Raw genomic sequence first — 19,220 nt, forward strand, 5'->3', positions numbered from 1 at the left:
TTTGGCCAGATGGAAAAGTACAATCTCTTAAACTGTTCTGCTGTTATGTTGGCAGGTGGAGGAAAAGTCGGCAGAGGAAGAGGCAGAGGCCGAGGAAGAGGGCGTGGCAGGGGGCGGGGTTCCTCCTCTTCCTTGCTGAGCCGGAGCAGCGCCACCACTGGCAGCAGTTCCAGCACCAGTGCCAGTGCTTCCAGTGGCCGGGGGCGGCGTGGTAGACCCAGGAGGGTGGAGTATGCGCCCCAGCACCTGTTTGGGGATCCCGCCGCCCTCATGATGGGGCTCAATGTGAACGGGTCACCCCTTTCAGCGGGGACCAGCCTGGGAACCACATCCCCACTCACCCTTCTTGGTGGCAAGGATGGTGTGTCTGTCATCAAGGAAGCACCTGTGAGTAACATTGCTGGTATCAAAGGACTTTCCAGAAAATGGGGTTACTATCTTTTTGAATTTCAATATTTGAATAATCACATCAAAATGTTCAGTGTAGATTTTAAAGGATCTGAATATGTTCTTTAAATTAGGTGTTTGGGACTCATACCAGTGACCCAATGACACCTGGGCTGTTATAACCTGTTGTGTACCAAGCTGGCCAAAATTTTCCAAGTATGGTTTTCTATTGACAAGTAATATTGGGACATTATTAGTCAAATTGACGAGGCAAATTGTCAGAGGGATCTTGTGCTGTGAGCTCAAGATTCTCTTTATATATTATATCTTCTTTCTTTTCTTTTCTTTTCTGACATGGAAGGCAGCTGTCAGCAACAGTAGGATGACTTGTGCCATAATCTTTTATATCTGAATGAGAATTATGACCCCAACTTCACCTAGTTTTCTATTAGACTCCATTTGAGCCATGTTCTGAAACCAATTCCTACTTTCACACAAGCCCATTGAACATGAGTTCTATGTAATTTACAACATATTCATGGATTAGTGTGTACTTGGTTTGGCGTTTAATGTTGTATGTGCAAAAAGCGATCGTCTCTTTTCATTTTTAATGTCTTTAAAGTTAACAAAACACTCAGTGGAGCATTATACAAAGACAACTATCTTGGTATAATGATAGCTGAGTATCATAAAAGACATACTTCACTGAGTTCATTGCTTTTCAAGTACAATTGAGTAGGTGATTCTAGACTGCAGAGCTTTTGTTCTTAATGAAACTAAGCATGACACATTGTCAATTCCAAAGCTAAATAAAGGCATAACCTTTTCAGGAAAAATTTTGCTTCTACAGAAACATATTCAAAAACGAAAGAGAAATGATGAGTCGTACAAGATATACTGTAGCTTCTTTTTCATCTTTTCCTCCTACTTTGTACAGAGTTCGGTTCTCAAGACTCCTCCACTGACGCTAAGCCTCGAGAAGTCCAGCCCGTCTCCTTCCTCCAAGTACAGCAATAGCCACACCCTCTCCTCCTCCTCCTCTTCTTCTTTGGCGCATAAAGTCAAGCAGTCCAAAGAGACGACAGCCAGCAAGGATGGGGAGGGAGCCCTTAGCGACAGCGATAACAGCATCCTGGACCTTGAAGGGGGCAACATCAGCTCCGGTAGTCACCTCGAGAGCAGCAGCGGGGGCTCCATGTCAGATTCCGACTCGGATGACAAGGAGATGGCTGCAATAATGGAGGTAAATGACCTCAAGACAATGTTTTTTATTTAAAGGGAAGGGGATGGTGGATGGAGGGAACAAAAAAGATGATCGAAAGTAAATTCATTGGGATTAATGATGAAAGTGATAGAGTGCCTTTTACGGATATAGCTTCAATAGTGATGATGATTAAGCTGTGACTTTACTGAAATGATGATTGCATCACTTGAAACGGCGACAGCCATTTTCAGATTGTTGTTCGTGACGAAGCGTTAAGATAAGTGAGGAATATAATAGCAGCAATAATCGTTGTGGATGATCTTGCTCTACAAAACTCTCGAAAATGGGCAAAATATGGGCGACCAACTTTTATTTTGAGTACTTTGAGGTTCAAAGAAAATTCATTGCATCAAACTACTTGACTCGCCTTGCTCCATAATCAGTAGATAATATGTCCTTTTAGAGGTTCAGTACATTATATTTTGTGGATTTGTAGTATTTAATGTCATTGTCAGTGCGTGTTTGTCTGTCTGTCCTCTCGTCAGACCAAGAAGCAGCTAGAGGCCAAGCAAAGGGAACTCCTCCAACAGCAGGAGCAGCTGAAGAAGCAGCAACAGAAAGCCCAGCACAAAAAACAGAAGGTGAGACCAAGAATCTATGATAAAAGCTTCTATAGTCGACCCACAATCTCCTTCATCTACAGTACACATAGGTCCTTGACTCCATATGAAGTGTAGATTGAAGTGTAGATATGCAATCGATTAAAGCCAATCAACACATTTCAGCAACCTTGCAATAGTTTGCAACCCCTGTAAAGGCATTGCCCTGAAGATAAATTATACACCTGTTTTAGAATGTCAATATTTTACACCCCTCTCACCCACTGACTGTACTTTATAGTTCTTTGTGTGTGTAGAGACACAATTCTTGGAATGTCCTTCAAAACACACTGGTAGGAGACATTCAGAAAATCTGTAAGACAGTAATCACTATAACTAATTGTGCCATCAAATTCCATTGTGCTATTCCCCTTTCACAAAATACAATGCTTTCTTGGCAGTCACATTCACAGTCCTGTTTCCTCAAACAAGGAATGCCACACCTCTTCTAAAGAAGCAATAAAAGATTTAAAAAAAAAGTATTTGTGACTGTGGTGCTGAAGTGTTCGGTGAGAGAAACAAATGAAACAAAAAAAACAAACAAACAAACAACAACAACATGTGCATGTTGTTAAAACTCATTTAAAGTGTGGGGTTTATGAGATTTTGGCCTATAATTGCTATGATGGGTTTTGTTGCAATTAAACTTGAGGCATCCATGTACAAAATAATTGGACTATCTTTAGTGCAGCCTGGCCTCTAAATGAGCAGATGCCCAGTTTATTTCCACACTAAGCGTGTAAAACTGTGTTGTGTTGCCTATTGATACATTGTAGAAAGTAAGAATTGCAGCTGCTTGAACATATTTTAGCCAGTGAATGAAGAACTGTCTGGTATTGAGGACATTGCACTGTGCATATTATTCAAAGTTCTTAAATTATAAGGCAGTTAGATTACAATTCAAGACTAGTATGTGAAAATATAAGATACAATGGAGTCATGGTGTGGTCTAATGACACAATCAATGGGAAATACATTCTCAAACTGCTAGGAAACTTTAAAGGGATGATGTACTTTTGGTTGAGATGGGAATTCAGATTTCAACTATTTGCAAGATAATATTAGCAACCACTTGTAAAATATGAAAGAGCATACAATTTTAAGAGGAATTCAAAGTTTATTTGATGAAAGTCAAGTTTGAAATGGCTGAGATATCAAAAAACAAAGTAAAACAAAGTGGTCTTAATAAAAGATGAGTCCCACCTTTTATTAGGACCTCTGTGTTTTTTTATATCTTGGCCATTTTAAAACCAATTTTCATCAAATAAACTTTGAATTCCTCTTTGAATTGTATGCTCTTTAATATTTCAGAAGAGGTTTCTCATTATCTGACAAAAAAAATTGGAAACCTGAAGCCCAATTTCTACCAGCACTATACCATCCCTGTAACAATCTGAAAGAGAAGATGGTTATTGCATTTCATTTCCAACATTATCACACCATATTGACAGATGCACACAGATCATTGTAAGGCATGTGACAATTGACATAAAGTCTTATCCTTACATGCGTACAGTACTTTGCTGAGCGTCATCCAACCAATCCAGGAAAAAAAAAAAAAATGTCTGAGTTTTTGTCGTTATAATTGTATTCCATGCTGGACAAAGTTTGAAAGGGACATACTAGAGTCAGTGTGTGATTGGTCAATTAATCACAAAGCCTTGAATACAGAGTGAACTACTTAATTACTTCCATAGCTTTCGAGCAGTTTGAATGTTTGCTCTGGTGCACATTGCAGCCTCAAGGTACATGTATAAGTGTGACAAGACATGTTTGTTCATGTGTATATATTGTAGGCATGTATGCATATGTGTGTGTGTGTGTGTGTGTGTGTGTGTGTGTGTGTGTATGAGACCAATCCATTGTCATGGAAACCACATTTTTGTGTTTCATTAACTGCTGAGGAGAAGATGCAATTTGGAAGGAAGGGAAAAGGAGGATTATGCATGTTCTCTTATTCAACTGCCCAATATATGCACATTGTTCACATTCCATTTGGTACCCTGGGCACATTGCTTGTTTTACATAAAACTGTGTCATAGCAGTGAATAGAGTGAGATTTGGAGAAGATGGTCGTAGGAGAGAACCTCAGGGGTAGTATTGACCTAGATGGAGGAATATTTTTACAAGTAGAATCGGCCTCTCTGGCTGCAATCTTCCTAATCAAGAAAAGCGGTCTCCGAAATGTCAACTTTGTACCACCAATATTTTAATGGGGCAGGGGTTTAGACATCTGCAGGGCTCTCGAATACCAGTGTGAATTAATGTGCCATAATACCAGTACCATTGGATTTTTTGTGTTGATAATTTTCTAATATAACATGCTCAAATACAAATGCCGTACTCAGCAAATTGCATGTATAGAATCAGTTGTGACATTTATGTAGTTCACCCTATCCCCATAAACGTGCAATGTGCATTTAGAAAATTATGATCCAAAGGAAACTGTTATTGCAGACTTATGTATCTTAAAGAAAAAGCAAATCAAAGCATAATCATGATGTAGAGCAGCACCTAATATGTAAGATGCATTCTGCTCTAGATTTCAATTTTAAATCGTTAGGTCCCTCACATATCTCAACATAAAAGATATAAGCATTCTTAACATGCAATAAACATAGAATCATGATTTTATTTTATTGAAAAGAAAAGAGATGTGTAAGCATTATTATAAAGATGCAATATGTTGATATGTGATAACAAAACAAGGAAATGTGTGTGTGAATGTACACGCATTTGGGAATGTGACAGTTCAGATAAGCTTAACATAAGAAATAGCACACTGTTTTCTGATTTTAAGGTCTGGGTGTATACTGAACCAGGGTTTTCTGAAAAGATTTATAGTGCTTTTTGTTTTTAAAATATCTTCAGAATCACTTGTTTCTGATTGAGTGGGTCTGTGGTTGACTACGTTGTAGTTGGCTTTATGAGAATAGATCACGCACTTCATGAGATGTGTTTTAGACACAGTGCAACTGAAAACCCACTCAGTTAGGATATCACTGCATCCAAATGGGGTGTTGATTTCTGTCGAAACACTTTAAAAATTTTTGTGTACATGATTTGCCAGATCTTTCTTGAAGATAAAGTCTGTCATTCTTGTCTTCTGCTATGTAATGATCTGTACACCCACCCATTTTCTGTTAAATCAAATTCAATGAATGATAACGTAACCTGTGCTTCTCATGTGGATTACACTTCTCTCCTAGTGGAGCTGAACATAGTGTGCTGTAGTCCATATATGTGTGTGTGATTAATGATTCCGGGGAGCACTTTCAAAGCTGTTCCTCTCGCCTAATTAATCACCATCATTCCCACCTATCTCATAACAGGTGGTAGGTTGTAAGTTGTAGCAAACATGTACATGGACTGGAAGGGTGGGGTGTGGTGTGGGGACGATGGATAGAATCGCGGAAGACGAGAGCCCAATCAAACGATACGTTGTACCCTGTCATATTCACGAGGTGATATTTTGCTATCCCAGCAGCTTAGCTTATCTGACGAGAGGTAGAAATTGATTAGGAAGTGAGAATGATTCACTTGGGAGTAGATGTAGCGTAGCGTTAAGGGAAGCAAAACGCAGACAAGATAAGTTTTTATTGACGACTCACTGGCAGTAGGAAGCATCGGGCTTTAGTGCACAGATTTGCAGCTGCAGTTTTCACTGTGAGTTCAGAAGCATGCAGCTGGAAACATGGTGGATATTTAATCCTCATATTGGCTTCAGGAAGCTACTGCTTTTGATGACAAAAAAAAAAAGTAAACCATTTGCTAAACATAAGGAAACCATACATTACAGTTGCTGTAGTTTCGTTAATAGAAATTTCTTGTAACACACACTTCATACACGTATTACTTTCTGTAGGTTTGCCTGTCTTAGTTAATGAATGATAGAAATCGAGAAGTTTAATATACATGTAATCTAGGTTTTGTCTTATCTGTAATACAGATGCTATTTGATAAATTTTGGATGAAAGTGGGTTTTTCAATGCAGTGTAATGCCTTCAACCATTCCTTTACCAGTTTTCAACAATCCCAATTTCTAATCAGTCCAGAAGATAACATGATACCTTTGCTTGTTTTTTTTTCTTCTTCATTTCAGTTACAGATAGGATCTTCTATTTTTTCAGTTCCAAATTCCCAACTCATGCTGCATTATACATGAGATCACATGATTTTTGTTGCGAATAGGGGAGATAATTATCGTAATGCACCTTTGTGTTCATTCTTGAAACATAAAGTGTTGCTTTTGAATTAGGAAAGTTCGGTTTGCAGATGAAGTTGAGAGTTTGACAGGTGTGCTAGATAAAAGCGAGACGGAAGTTATCTGTACTCTGGAAGTATCCATAACAGTCATTTTATGGCATTGTGAGCTGTCTGTCACCTTTAATTCTTCAGCATGACTCCACATTTATGGCCTGTTGACTGTAGGGAGGCGTCATTAACATGTGACCTAGATTTCTTATAATGAACAATTTGATGGAAAGTAGAACGCTATTTCAGTTCTCATATTTACATAGCAAAATATACACAGGAAATGCACTACCACCCTTCAGAATTGTATATGTACATGACAGTGTGGGTGTATTTGTGTGATATGCGACTTTGTTTGAATTTTATGTGACATTGGCCTATTGTGTAAGATATGACGAAATGACTGGCGTGAATGTAAGTTAGAGCATGGACCTACATGTACAACGAATAGGTCCATGGTTAGAGTCTGTCATTTCTGTCAATGCGTGCTTGAGGCTTGGTACATCGTATGTCAATGTCAGAATAGTCATAGTTATTGGAATGTTGAACTGTGATGAAGATATTACATTTTGGTTTGACTTCTTGTTGGGATCTAATATTTCAAAGCTCTATTCTTCTTTATGATGTATACTTTTCTATCTTCAAGTTTTGTTTTTTTATGAGGATGGGGGGGGGGGGGTAGAGACGGGATAGAAATGAGTGAACTACGACTTAAATGGAAGCTGTTGTGGTTACATGTCCAAGCATTTAATAGAGGCTCCTTTCTGTCTCAGGCTAGTGAAAGTCAATGCAAGCATTTAATGAACACATCAACAAAGCCATGGAATATTTTCAGTTCTTTCTGCTCAAAATGCCGTCAGACGGAGTCAAAATTTCACTCATCCGCATATTGGTATTTTGAGTACCATAGTCGGGAGAAATTCAAATCATAATTATACTTTCTATGTGCAATGCTGTGTCATGTTATGCCAGTTATTTTACCTGTCATTTTGTTTTTCTTTAATAATAAATGAGCGAGAAAAGAAAGATGTATCTAGTAGATAAGATTGCATGTAAATTTTGAGAGAGTATTCTTTTCAGTGTAGCAGTTAGATGAAAGAAACGAGCCTGGAAGTTTAGTTGAAGTATTGTAGGTATTATGAAGTCTGGGCAATTCAGACGCTAGTGAATGATAGAATGCATCCCTGTGGGCCGTTGGAATTGTCATCTCAGTGTTACGTTCAACATGTACATAATTAGCAGTGCATACTAATCAATGGCATAGCAGGCTATAAGAGATCACTGCAAGCAAAAGTTGGTGCTCCTAGTGTTTCTATTAAGTCATCAAGCATCCAGTGAGCACCGAAAGGAGATTCATTGTGGTCATGCGATGACATATCCACTTATTTCATCTTAAGTTGCTTTATATTTTAAGTGCCAGCAACTTTTGATTTATTGGAGATGCGTTTCATGACCGATCTGAACATAATCAAGGCTGATGTAGTTTTATGTCTTTCAACCCTACAAAGAACGGGAGGTCAGCTCTTGTATTACAGATTCAAGAAATTTACGATCGCATCTCTTTGCATGTACAACAAATGAAGATATCTCGATGCAAGTGACGTCAAAGTCATTTGATATTTTCATACATGTTTTAGCAGGCTGTGTAGAATAATTCACTGACACTCATGGTGGCTATCCTGTCATAATACTGTGCAATTTCCTCAATCTTTTCCTGTTCTGTTGATGTTATTATGTTGATTTTCATTGAAAATATCTGTGTATTTTGTGTGATATTCCTTACGATGTCACTTCTGTTATTAACATCATAATGGCTCACTCATAAATTATTTAGAGGTCAAAATATCCCTTTTGCGAATGTCACAAAATTTTGCATCGCTGAAGAATAATATGTCGCCCAACATCATGAATGAAAATTTTACAGTAATACACCTCAGAGATTTTGAAAAACAGAGATGAAAAACTAGCCACATGTCACTTGAGAATATGTTCCCCTATTGTACTGAGAATAATGCTAGGATTTTTTTTCGGGGTCCAAATAAATTCACTGGGAATCTTTAGTGTTGGTTCCCCAAAATCATTAAGAAGTTTCCAGTCTGAACAAAGGTCTGAATTACTGTAAAACGAGAAATTTTCGCGTGCATTTTAATTTCGCGAATTTCGCGAGCGCCAAAATTCGCGAAATTAAAATGCACGCGAAAGCTTTTGTCTACACTACATGCATTGAATGCCAGTAGCAATTCGCGAAAATTTCATGCCACGAAAAAGGCTTTCGGCTCCAATTCGCGAAAATTTCATGCCGCGAATATTTCATGTTTTACAGTACCCACCTCTGCAGTACACAAACTTCAAAAGACAATTTGAACAGAGATGTTTTTGAGGACACCTTATCCTCTGTCTTGGCAAAAGTGATGGAATGTGATATGATATTAATACGCGGTGGACAAAGCAGTTCATATAAGATGTCATTTTGGCTGACCGCCTGACATTAGAATGATGTTAACTCACATAGTATCATTTGTTGAATTTTGTTAGAGGTCTGTCTTTTGTCTCCTCTGAACATGACGCTAACGTCTCTCATCTTTCTTCGATCTAAAACGCTCATAACTCATGTTGTCATTCTATCCCGGTAAAGGCGTGCTAACGTTCTGTATCTGTGACCCGTACTGTAGAGCTCAACACTCATTCCGTGTTCGCTTTGCAGGGGAAATCACACTTGATATCAATTACCCATGTTCGTGTTTTTGTCACCTGTCGATTCTTTCCCTCACCTTTCTAATCCTCCCCTATAGGACGGAGAAGATGATAATGACTCAGACACACCAGAGGTGATTCATCAATGTCTATGTGTTTTATCAATCTTTTTTTTTTTGTTGAAAAAAGCAAAGAAATGATGGCCCCGCTAGTAGAAATTACATGGTATTTGCATGAAATTTGAGTCCTCTGCCGTTTGTGTCTGTGCATTGTTCTTTTTGCTCGTGCTAGTGACGTATGTTTCTGTTGGTTTGATTTAGTTTGTGATGCAGTTAGACAAGACTTGCAGTTTGGTTAAGAGATAGTTACAACGTAAGTTCATTTTAGTGACAGCAACCAGAATAATGATAGTCCAACAATTTATAATACAGATACAATCAGTACTCTATTTCTACCCATCTTTGTAGATGAATTATACTTGCTCTGTCCATTACACAAATTGAAAAGTTTGTTACCATGACAACCACTGTCTTTGACAATCATTATGATGTATCAAAAGAACTTGAACTTTCTTCATCTTTGTTCAGAATGGAAAGTGTCAAATACTCATGATATATCAAGAGACAAAATGACAAGCATAGTACCATATGTTTAATATCCATGTATGTACATTAATCCATTGTTGGGAGATAACATTTACAAAGTAGTAATTCATATTTTTTTTCTTCTTATAAAGAGAAAGGAAGCCCCAAACCCCTGTGTTCTCACAATTGAGTCTACTCTTTGTTCAAGTTGGTCTAACAATAGAATGTAGCCATGACCAGTGTTCTCGTTGTCTGCTTCTGCACCGTGTAATTTGTGTGCATTCATGTGGCTTTCCCTGTTTGTCAAAGTGTTGTACTATGTCCATGTTGTTTTGCTATTCTGCTTTGTCATTGGATTGATATGATTCAGAGCTCGGGCAGATTGACACGTTTAGTTTCTTTGCCGATAACGAGCCCCGTGTCGCGCCCTTGAGGCAGACGTATGTTTCCACAGCGTGCGTACAACTGCAGAGTAGCATGCTGTGTTTTGTTTTGTTTTGTTTTATGTTTTTTTTAAAGCATACAAATGTGTGTAAATGTGTATCAAAGTGTAATAGTGTGTGTGCCTATTTTGTTCCCCCACTTTGCTCTTTAATCTATTTTACAGTGTACATGTATGCCTTAATGCATGTTCAGACCATGACCATTTCAATATATTGAGTTATGTCGTGAAGTGATGCGTAGATGTGTTTACGAGTGTGCGCCCTCCATCCCTGTAGCCCTTGTGTGATAGAGCAGGAGAACGACACAGATAACAAAAGCGTGAGATGAAATACAGCAGACAAGCTATTATCCCTGCGACCGTCCTTTGACATTTAAAATCCACACTGCTAATAGGCTCGACGAAACTGATAAATTGGATTTGATAGGCGATCATAGATATTTGTGTTCTTCTACAGTTGCGATAGTGACATCCTTGCCATTTTCGTGTACGGTACACTTTGATTTCTTTAGAATACTTACAGGTTTTCTTTCATAGCAAAATACCCTTCACGTTTGTAGCAGTGGTGTTGTTGCTTTTTTTCCCTTTTGAGTCCTTATATATTTCAAGTGATCAGATGCATGTGATGTGAATTGGGATCTGTAGGGCATTTGAAAATGTTTGAATACTCTTAGTTATACAATTTTGTATGGAAGCTTTATACATGAATTCTTTGTTGTCATGACTCTGTAAACTGGGAACTTTCTTTAACAGTTGACAGTTATTAGATGGAATCTGGATAGAAGCTATGTACAAGCTTGTAGAATACATTGTATCTGTATGTGTACAGATAGGCAATTTCCAATCCAGTGTTTTCAGAGCTGCCAAATTGTGAATTTTTATCATATTTGGTAATTTTTTCCTCATCCACAGAAAGAAGAGATGTGATAAACATGAATTTGGCTGATATAACATTGATTTAGCACACTTTATGTCTGTAATTCTCCATCCTTCAACCAAATTGTGTCTTTATTTTTCTTTCAAAGTATATGAGTATGCATTTGTTGTTTGTTGTTGTTTTTTCTGCTTCATCTTTACTGTTGGTTTATAGTGGTTAGTTTTTGTTGTTGTTATTTTTCGTGCAGAGGTTGACAATTTTTGTTGTTGCTGTTGCTTTGCTGTTATGATAAAAACTTGCCAATACATACAGGGCTTAACAATCGCGGTTGCCTGGGGCCACTAAAAATTTATGTCTGGCCACCACATTTCCAGAAAGGCTGTCTTTAGTGGCCTGATCAGACACTTAAAAGTCAAATGGATTGTTATGTTTCCTTTTATTTGGGGTTACTACATCATCTTTCTTTCTTTTCTTTTTTTTCCCAGCCAACCATGCTTTGAGTTTTAGAGATTCCAGTGGCCCTAATAGGTCACCAGAGAAAAAAAAGAAGAAGTTTGATGTCAAGCCCTAACATAGTGCCTGGGTTATATTGAAAAGTGTTTTGTGATAACAGTGAACGTGGTTCTCAACTGTTCTTTTCCTACGCTGTTCAGTTTGAATGGTCTCCTTTGAAGTTTGTAGCATCCTGTTGAATATATACAATTTTAAGGCATGGGTTTGTTTGTTTTTTTAATAATTGTAGCTTTATTTAAGACTATGGCAATACCTTCAGTTATATTTGGAAATATATAGACAGGCAATTGTTATCTTGTTACTTTACCAGCATGTGCAACCTTTGCATGGTGTGTTTTTGTGGCATTGTTTTTATTCACATGTTGAGTCTATTCAGTCGTCTGCTGTTAATACTAGAATATTTAGGGATACAAAGGTGACATTTGCATTGGCTGTGCATCTGCCAGCCAATTCAGAATGCTTGCAGACATTGTATGCAAATTGAAGATAATGTTTTGATTTCATTGTGTATTTATGACTTCCCCTTTGGGAACGCGAATCCTCTTCGTATGCACAGCCGGTGTTTGCGCCGAAAGCATGTAGCCATGCAAGGGTGGACACATCTTGTGTGCTGAATAGAAAGATATACCTGCAGTTGAAGAGATTTGACCTTTTATACAAATTGTGCATAACAACATGCTCTAAAAACAGCCCAATGATAATTCCACTGCCGGTTTTTTGTCCCCTTGGATTGATGTTTATCTTCTGAAAGTAACAGACCTCAACAGAACACAGTTTGCAGATCTAAATGTCAGCATTGAAATGCTTTTGTGGCAGTAGTTGACTGTGTAGATCAGTGTGGCATGCAGTAGCCACTTTGCCCCCCTTTATAGTCTTTGAGGGGATGAAATTGTTACCATGGAAACAACATCACTCTGGCTAATTCTTTGTCAAGCATGTCCTCAAAACAGTCACACTGATGAAGGATATATTGGGAAAATGAGCAGCTGGAGTGCCCATCCCATCAGTGTTTCTTGCTTGATTCAACTATTCATGCTCATTCATTCCCTCGTAACGACACCAGCATGTAAGAATCAAAATGGATGAGGGCTTGTCAAAAGCCTAGGAATTGTAACCTATACACAGAGCCCAGCATAGTTAAGATAACAAAACATGATACATTGATATGAATGGTTGATAATGCAGTCTAGGTTCATATAATATTATCATCATTATTACTCATTTATTGTGTTGGCTAGTAAACTTAGATATAAGAAACTTACAGAGGGCTGTGCAATCTATAAAAAAAAAACACCTCATAATAATAATAATTTATTATCATTCTACAGAAAGCAATATAACCACACCTCCTGCTGTTAAAACAACATTCTATTACAGCATACCTGGTATATGCACCAAATCAATTGCCAAGATTGATGTAAATTTTCCAAGCGAAAAGTAGGTGCTGCCTAACATATTCATGTACAACTTACATCTGTAGGCACATAGCCACAAAATGCTAAAGAACAGACAAATAGAATGTGTATGTATGAAGAGTTACAATTACATTTTGGGCTATTCCTGTTTTGTAACAGAGAAACTTCCATGTACATGAACTACACAAATGACAAACAATCTTTGTACAAACTGCAGTGGTATATATTATTCTACTTGTTAATGCTTGAGTACCATTGGAGTATTTTCTTGAAAATTCAGTTTGTACTTTGATTACAACGCATGTCCATATGCATACAGTGTAGAGTAACATTTGCATTGCTCAGCTCTGGCTGTTGTAGAATTGTACTCCTGCATTTTATGTATCAGTATAAGTGAATGTATAATGTAAAGTTTTATTGCAAGGACCTGTAACTCATCTTCTGTTGTCATGTCCCTTGTGATTGGGTCTCTGTCTCTTCTCTGGGCAGGAGCGAGCCATGAAGGAGCAAAACCTTCGTGAGCAGCACCTACGTGAGGAGGAGCAGCGGCGGCGAGTGATGGCGCTGACGGCCCAGTTCGAGCAGCAGATCAAGGCCCAGCAGCAACAGCTGCGGCTCCAAAAGCGGGCGCGGGCCGAGCGCCAGGCCGCCCTGATGCAGGAGAAGGAGGCCCGTCAGACGGCCTCCAATGCGGCTGCTGCTGCGGCGGCGGCGGCAGCGGCCCGCATGGCAGCCCAGAAGGCCCAGTCGGTGAACGAGGGGTCCATCGACGGAGACTCGGACCAGCCCCAGGACCTCAGTCTGAACAGCTCCAGGAGGCACGCCAAGAATGAGGAAGAGAGGAACAAGGAGAGGAAAAAGAGGGTAGGTACCCAAAATGAAACACACTATAACCATCGAATGTCAAAGTCTGAGTGAACAGTCAGATATACTTTCATCTATATTTCCAAAGTATTCAACAATTTCACTTTGATATTATCTGCAGGGCAATTGAAGACTTTTTGGATGAAGACATCATCACTCATTTGAATAATGATGATTCTCACAGACATCACTAGTTTGTGAAAACATGTGAATCTTGAAAACTCCACAACTTTGTTATATTTCTTGCTAGATCTAACTTTCACTAGTCTGTTTGTTTTACTTGACTCTATTTTTTTCAAAATCAACTGAGATACAGAGTGAAAGTTTGCTTTAACCCACCTCTTGCCTGTATTATCTTTGGCTTGAATACCTTTGGAAACTATATATCCTGCATATGGTCTCAGTTTGTTGTCTGGAGTGTTTTTATTAATTCGTCCCTTTAAGAGTACAAGATCTGCAGGGACTTTTTGTTTTTGTTACCTTCAGAATTTTATGATTTTTTTGTCAACGTTTATCTATTTGTCTGTTTGCAAAATAAATCAAAAAGCTGTGAATGGATTTGGGTAAACTTACTGGAAAAGTTGATAATGACACAAGGAACAGATGTTTGAATTTTTTTTGTAGTAAATGGGGAATTTTTATGAGTTTTTGAAGGATTTTTTTTCTTTTTGGCAAATAGGGTCAATGAACTTGGGATTTCGAGCTGCGCGTGTTTGAGGTTTGCATACTCGCACTAAAGCGCGTGCTCTGCTCGAGGCGCTGCGCAGCATGAAGAAAGTTGATGAGGTAAACAAAGGCATAGGCTTCTTTATCATTGGGAATTGGGCGATGTTCAGCATGTGTGTATGGATGGAAATGAGCTGCTTGGTTGAGGTCTGTGCTGTCTGAGTGCTTTCCTGGTTTTTAATGCTATGAATAGCTTGTTCTTCAAATCCTATAACCTTTCAAAATTAACATCTCATTCTCATTTAGATTATTGTAGACACAAATACAAATATCATGAATATTCTTTTAAGATTTTAAGATCTTTTAAGTATCATGGCTTGAGGTGCTTTAACACTTCGCTGAGATATCAATTGACAGTGTATTATTTGCCAAAAAAAAAAGAGGAAAAAAATATAACATAATCAAAGAAAGAAAACCTTATACCACTAGAAAAAAAGAAAAAATATATTTTTGTATAATCATCCTTCATATCAAAACATTTATTAATAGACATGAAAAGATTATTTCTAGAGAATGAACCCTACAACTGTAACACAGATTCTTGTGTGCATGCGTGTGAGTGCGTGTGCATGAATCTGAAATTGCCATTGATATTTCATATCCAAGCAAATAGCCTACACTATACTACTTGCAGTTACTGAGTAACACATCAAGTCATTGGGTTAAACAAAGGAAGTGCAATTATGCATAGGACTTTTTTTCTTTGTTGACAGTGATGAAAATTGTATCACCAGCAATGTCCTTCACTTATCATTGCGTCAATGCAGTGTATGAGCACACCCATTGTGTCATGTTGTGTGTATGTTCAATTTCAGTCATATGCAGAATCTTCCCTGTCACACTTACGTCCTTATGCAACCATGTTAGCGTGAAGCCATGTTAGCATGAAGCCATTCATGAAAACTGTATTTCTAATGTCTTGCAGAATGACCGAACCATTTTAAAGCTCTTTGCTTCTATTTTGTGAAGTGCTGTTATATGCAAGGATTTATTTTTACCTCTATTTGCAGTATGTTAGTTCTGCATCTGTTCTACGCTTAATTCCATGCAAGATGATAAAGTGGTAGTTAGGAAATGTATGTGCTCTATGTCTTTAATCTTTATATGGATCTTACAATGTGCTTTAATAGTCTTTCGTGTACTTATTTGACAAAGGAATGAACACATCACTTGAGCCAAACCTACCAGGTCTTGTTAATACATAATTTTCACTGTGGAGAGGGTTCAAATTGTCAAGATTCTTTACGTTTTCAAGTCTCTTCAGCTCTGATACTTCAATTACCTCTGCAAGGCCAATGGGCTTGTTAGCAGCGAGGAGAGAATAGTACTAATTTAGTGCTTTGCAAGGCAGAGCTTGGAGCAACGTTTGTATGGTTGCAGGTGGCACTAAAAGATATTTTGTGGAACACTAACCGTGTCCAGCATTTGTATGATGCGAGTTATTGACTGTTTTTGTTTTGTTTTTGTTTTTTGGGTTTGTGTGTGTGGGCATGTGTTGTGTTGATATGAATGTGTGCATGTATATGTGCGCATTCATAAATGGCTTCAAATATGGACATTTGGTTACTGTAAGTGTCCTTGGTACATTAGATTTTCTTTAAAATGCATATGAAATTTGATGGGTTTGTTTTTTACATACATACATCTGTAAAGATATTTGCACAAAGGCAAGTTCAGAAAGCTCAGAAGCTGGTGTGTGTGTGTGTGTGTGTGTGTGTGTGTCTTGTGTAGTGTATCTGTCTCTGTGTGTAGAGTTTTAGGGAAGAGAAAATGTAGAGAAATGTAAACTTTTGTCACAACCTGTTGCAATTTTGCCAAAGATTTGTTTTTTTTTTTTTTGCTCAGTATTGGCCATCTAAAAGAACACTTAATAGCTACTTTGATAAAAATGTATGAAAACAGGATATTGCAATGACAATGACTGTTTTCATGTGCATTATGTTATAATGACTTGCAGGAAAACATTGATTGAACACAAATGTCAAACTTTTTTCAACATTTATGTGGCAAAAATGACAAATGCAGCAGTACTAATTACATGTTAAAATCATATGAGACAAATGCTGCATACTGGGGTAAACTTTCACTCTGTTATGACAATAATGTGTGATTAAAAACCATGCTGTTCTGGGATGAAGTACAGTGTACACTGGTTTGAAAAGTTGGTAGACGATACTCTGCCGAAAACATGGCCGTGTTAATGGAAATGTAAAAAATACTTTAACAAACATTTTTTTTTTGGTGTAAATATTCCTTTCATCCATTTACTCATATCTCTCTTCAAAGATGTTCTCTATTTGCCTTTGTCTGTACCATGAGCACCCATTCATGATGGATACTGGCACATCACAAGTGTTCTTATTATTGTCACAATCATTATTGTTGTTGTTGTTATCCTTCTCCTCCTCCTCCTCCTCCTCCTCCCCATCATCATCATCATCATTACTAATCCTTTCACTATTTATCTCGGCAGAGGAAGCTTGCAGCCATCATCTCCAACCTGTCCAGCCAGTCAAGCCAATCCAACCTCTGCACCTCTCCCCTCTCCGCCCTGGAGGCCGTCACCCGCTCCAGTACCGTCACCTCGATGATGCAGGGCCACATGGGCGAGGGCTTTGGTGGGAGCGAGCAGGGCTCCATCAGAGATGAGAGTGAGCGAGGTACTCCATCCTCCCTCATGAACGGCATGGAGCATGGCGAGATGGCAGGTATGAGCGCCAGCTACTGTCAAAACTTATTTTTGCGATGGTTTAATTTCCACAAATTTTGCAAATCACTGTTGACCCGCAAATGTAACAACACATGAAAATATTGCCATGTAGAATAAAGTCGCATACACTTACGATAACCCTGTGTTTAATCGCGAAGACAGCATATCTTAAAAATGTCTGTGACCTCCTCATGCACGAAAATATCTATACGCAAAAATAACAGCATTTACAGCACTCTGAACCAACCATGCAATACTATCACCTCATCAGGAGTGGCCCTTTATGCCTTGTCTGTGTAGATTTGGTTTTACTGATGCCCTTGCCCCCACCCCTGCCATTTATAGGACTGTGATCAAATGAATAAAAGAAGCTACGACCAAAGATCAAAACCTGATCAGTGAGTGCCCTTTTTCAGGATACAGTACTGTATTTAAGTCAGGATGTCATATTTATTCTGCATTATGAGTATTGACCAAATAATTTTAGCTACGACCTTGATCGTACTAGCAAAGCATGAACTAGAAGGAGAATACTGTATACGCCGAATATTTCGCGAGTCAGGTACTATTTGCGAAATTAAAGACACATAAAAATATTGACTCTGATCTCGATGTGAATGTGACGTACATGTATACACTTCTGTGTTCAGTGCAGGATTCCACAATCGCGAATTTAACCACTCGCGAAATCGTCGGGAATTCCCAATTCGCAAAAATTTAGACTCGCGAAATATATGGCGTATACAGTATTCCTCTTCTTGTTTCTGCCCCCACCCCACATACAAAACAGCTGATATCATTTTTGATCAATGTGTATTCCTATTTGCTATGTCACAGTGTGCAGTATGATTAATGCTTGGTACATGCATTTATGAAGTGTAGTTTTGTTTCATAAATTTTGTTTCATAAACAGCCTGATAAAAATGATAGCACTCACTTACATTGTATGATTGGAAAAGAATAGCAAACTTAACCACATGATGAGAACACACAGTCTTGAATACTGGCCCTCAGTACACAGGTATGATACCATGGCTAAGAAATCAAGAGCTGACGTGGATATTGTAGGTAACCGTGATGTTGAGACCATACTTGCAACATTGTACGATCTGAGATACGTGACTTGCATTCTGTGATCGATGCAGGTTTGTCAGAGTCTGTGGACAGTGAGCTGGAGGAGGAACGAAACGGCAACAGCAGCACTGTGGACAGTGAGTCCATGACCCTTGACTCTGGAAGCAGCACACCGGTCCCCATCCGAATGACCCTCAAGCGACCTGCTGACATGGTCCCCCTCCTCACCCAGATGCGTGAGTGCACTTCAAGAACTTGCAAAGTCCAGGACAACAAGTTGTAAAGACAGGATGAGACAAAGAAAAAAAAAAAATAAATAAATAACTTAAACCCCCCACCCCCCCAAAAAAATTCCTGTCATATCTTTCCTATCTGTTTGTGTGTTTTGATTACATCAAGAACCATGAATTACAAAAGATTGAAGAAATATATGCATTTGCCAACTCTGTCAGTTGCTTCAAAAAACATCAACATGATTTTAACCCGTTCCTTGCGGGAACCTGGTTTACCAGGTTCCCAAAATGAAGACAAGGGTGCCTGCTTCAGTGGCCTAAATTCATGTTTCTTTGTGTCAAAATGCTCAGAAAAGTGGGTTTGATAAAAAGATCAGAGTTTATTCTATCAGGATTTGTTCTCCTGCTGTATAAAAAAGGGGGTTTTACAGTATTATGTACCTTTTCCTGATTTAGTTTTTTGCTTGTTCTGCTGTAAACTCGTACGAACATGTACATAATGATCAGTTAGAAATGCGGGTTCGCTGACCCCAGTCACCTCATTCAGGTACCTGGTTTTGTGTAGAACAAAAGATTCTGAGAGC

General features: G+C 38.4%; 1 protein-coding gene across 1 annotated transcript in view; it reads left to right on the plus strand.

The window, feature by feature from the left end:
• The window catches only part of LOC140238159 (bromodomain adjacent to zinc finger domain protein 2B-like), a 115,441-nt gene that overhangs the window by 63,666 nt on the left and 32,555 nt on the right, over positions 1-19,220 (plus strand). Inside the window, exons 5-11 of the mRNA XM_072318098.1 lie at positions 56-387; positions 1,325-1,630; positions 2,137-2,232; positions 9,297-9,332; positions 13,519-13,893; positions 17,093-17,327; positions 18,475-18,639. Coding sequence (XP_072174199.1) covers positions 56-387; positions 1,325-1,630; positions 2,137-2,232; positions 9,297-9,332; positions 13,519-13,893; positions 17,093-17,327; positions 18,475-18,639 — 1,545 coding nt within the window. The remainder of the gene's footprint in view (positions 1-55; positions 388-1,324; positions 1,631-2,136; positions 2,233-9,296; positions 9,333-13,518; positions 13,894-17,092; positions 17,328-18,474; positions 18,640-19,220) is intronic.

Source organism: Diadema setosum, chromosome 14 (genome assembly GCF_964275005.1).
Source record: "Diadema setosum chromosome 14, eeDiaSeto1, whole genome shotgun sequence".
Taxonomy (NCBI): Eukaryota; Metazoa; Echinodermata; class Echinoidea; order Diadematoida; family Diadematidae; genus Diadema; species Diadema setosum.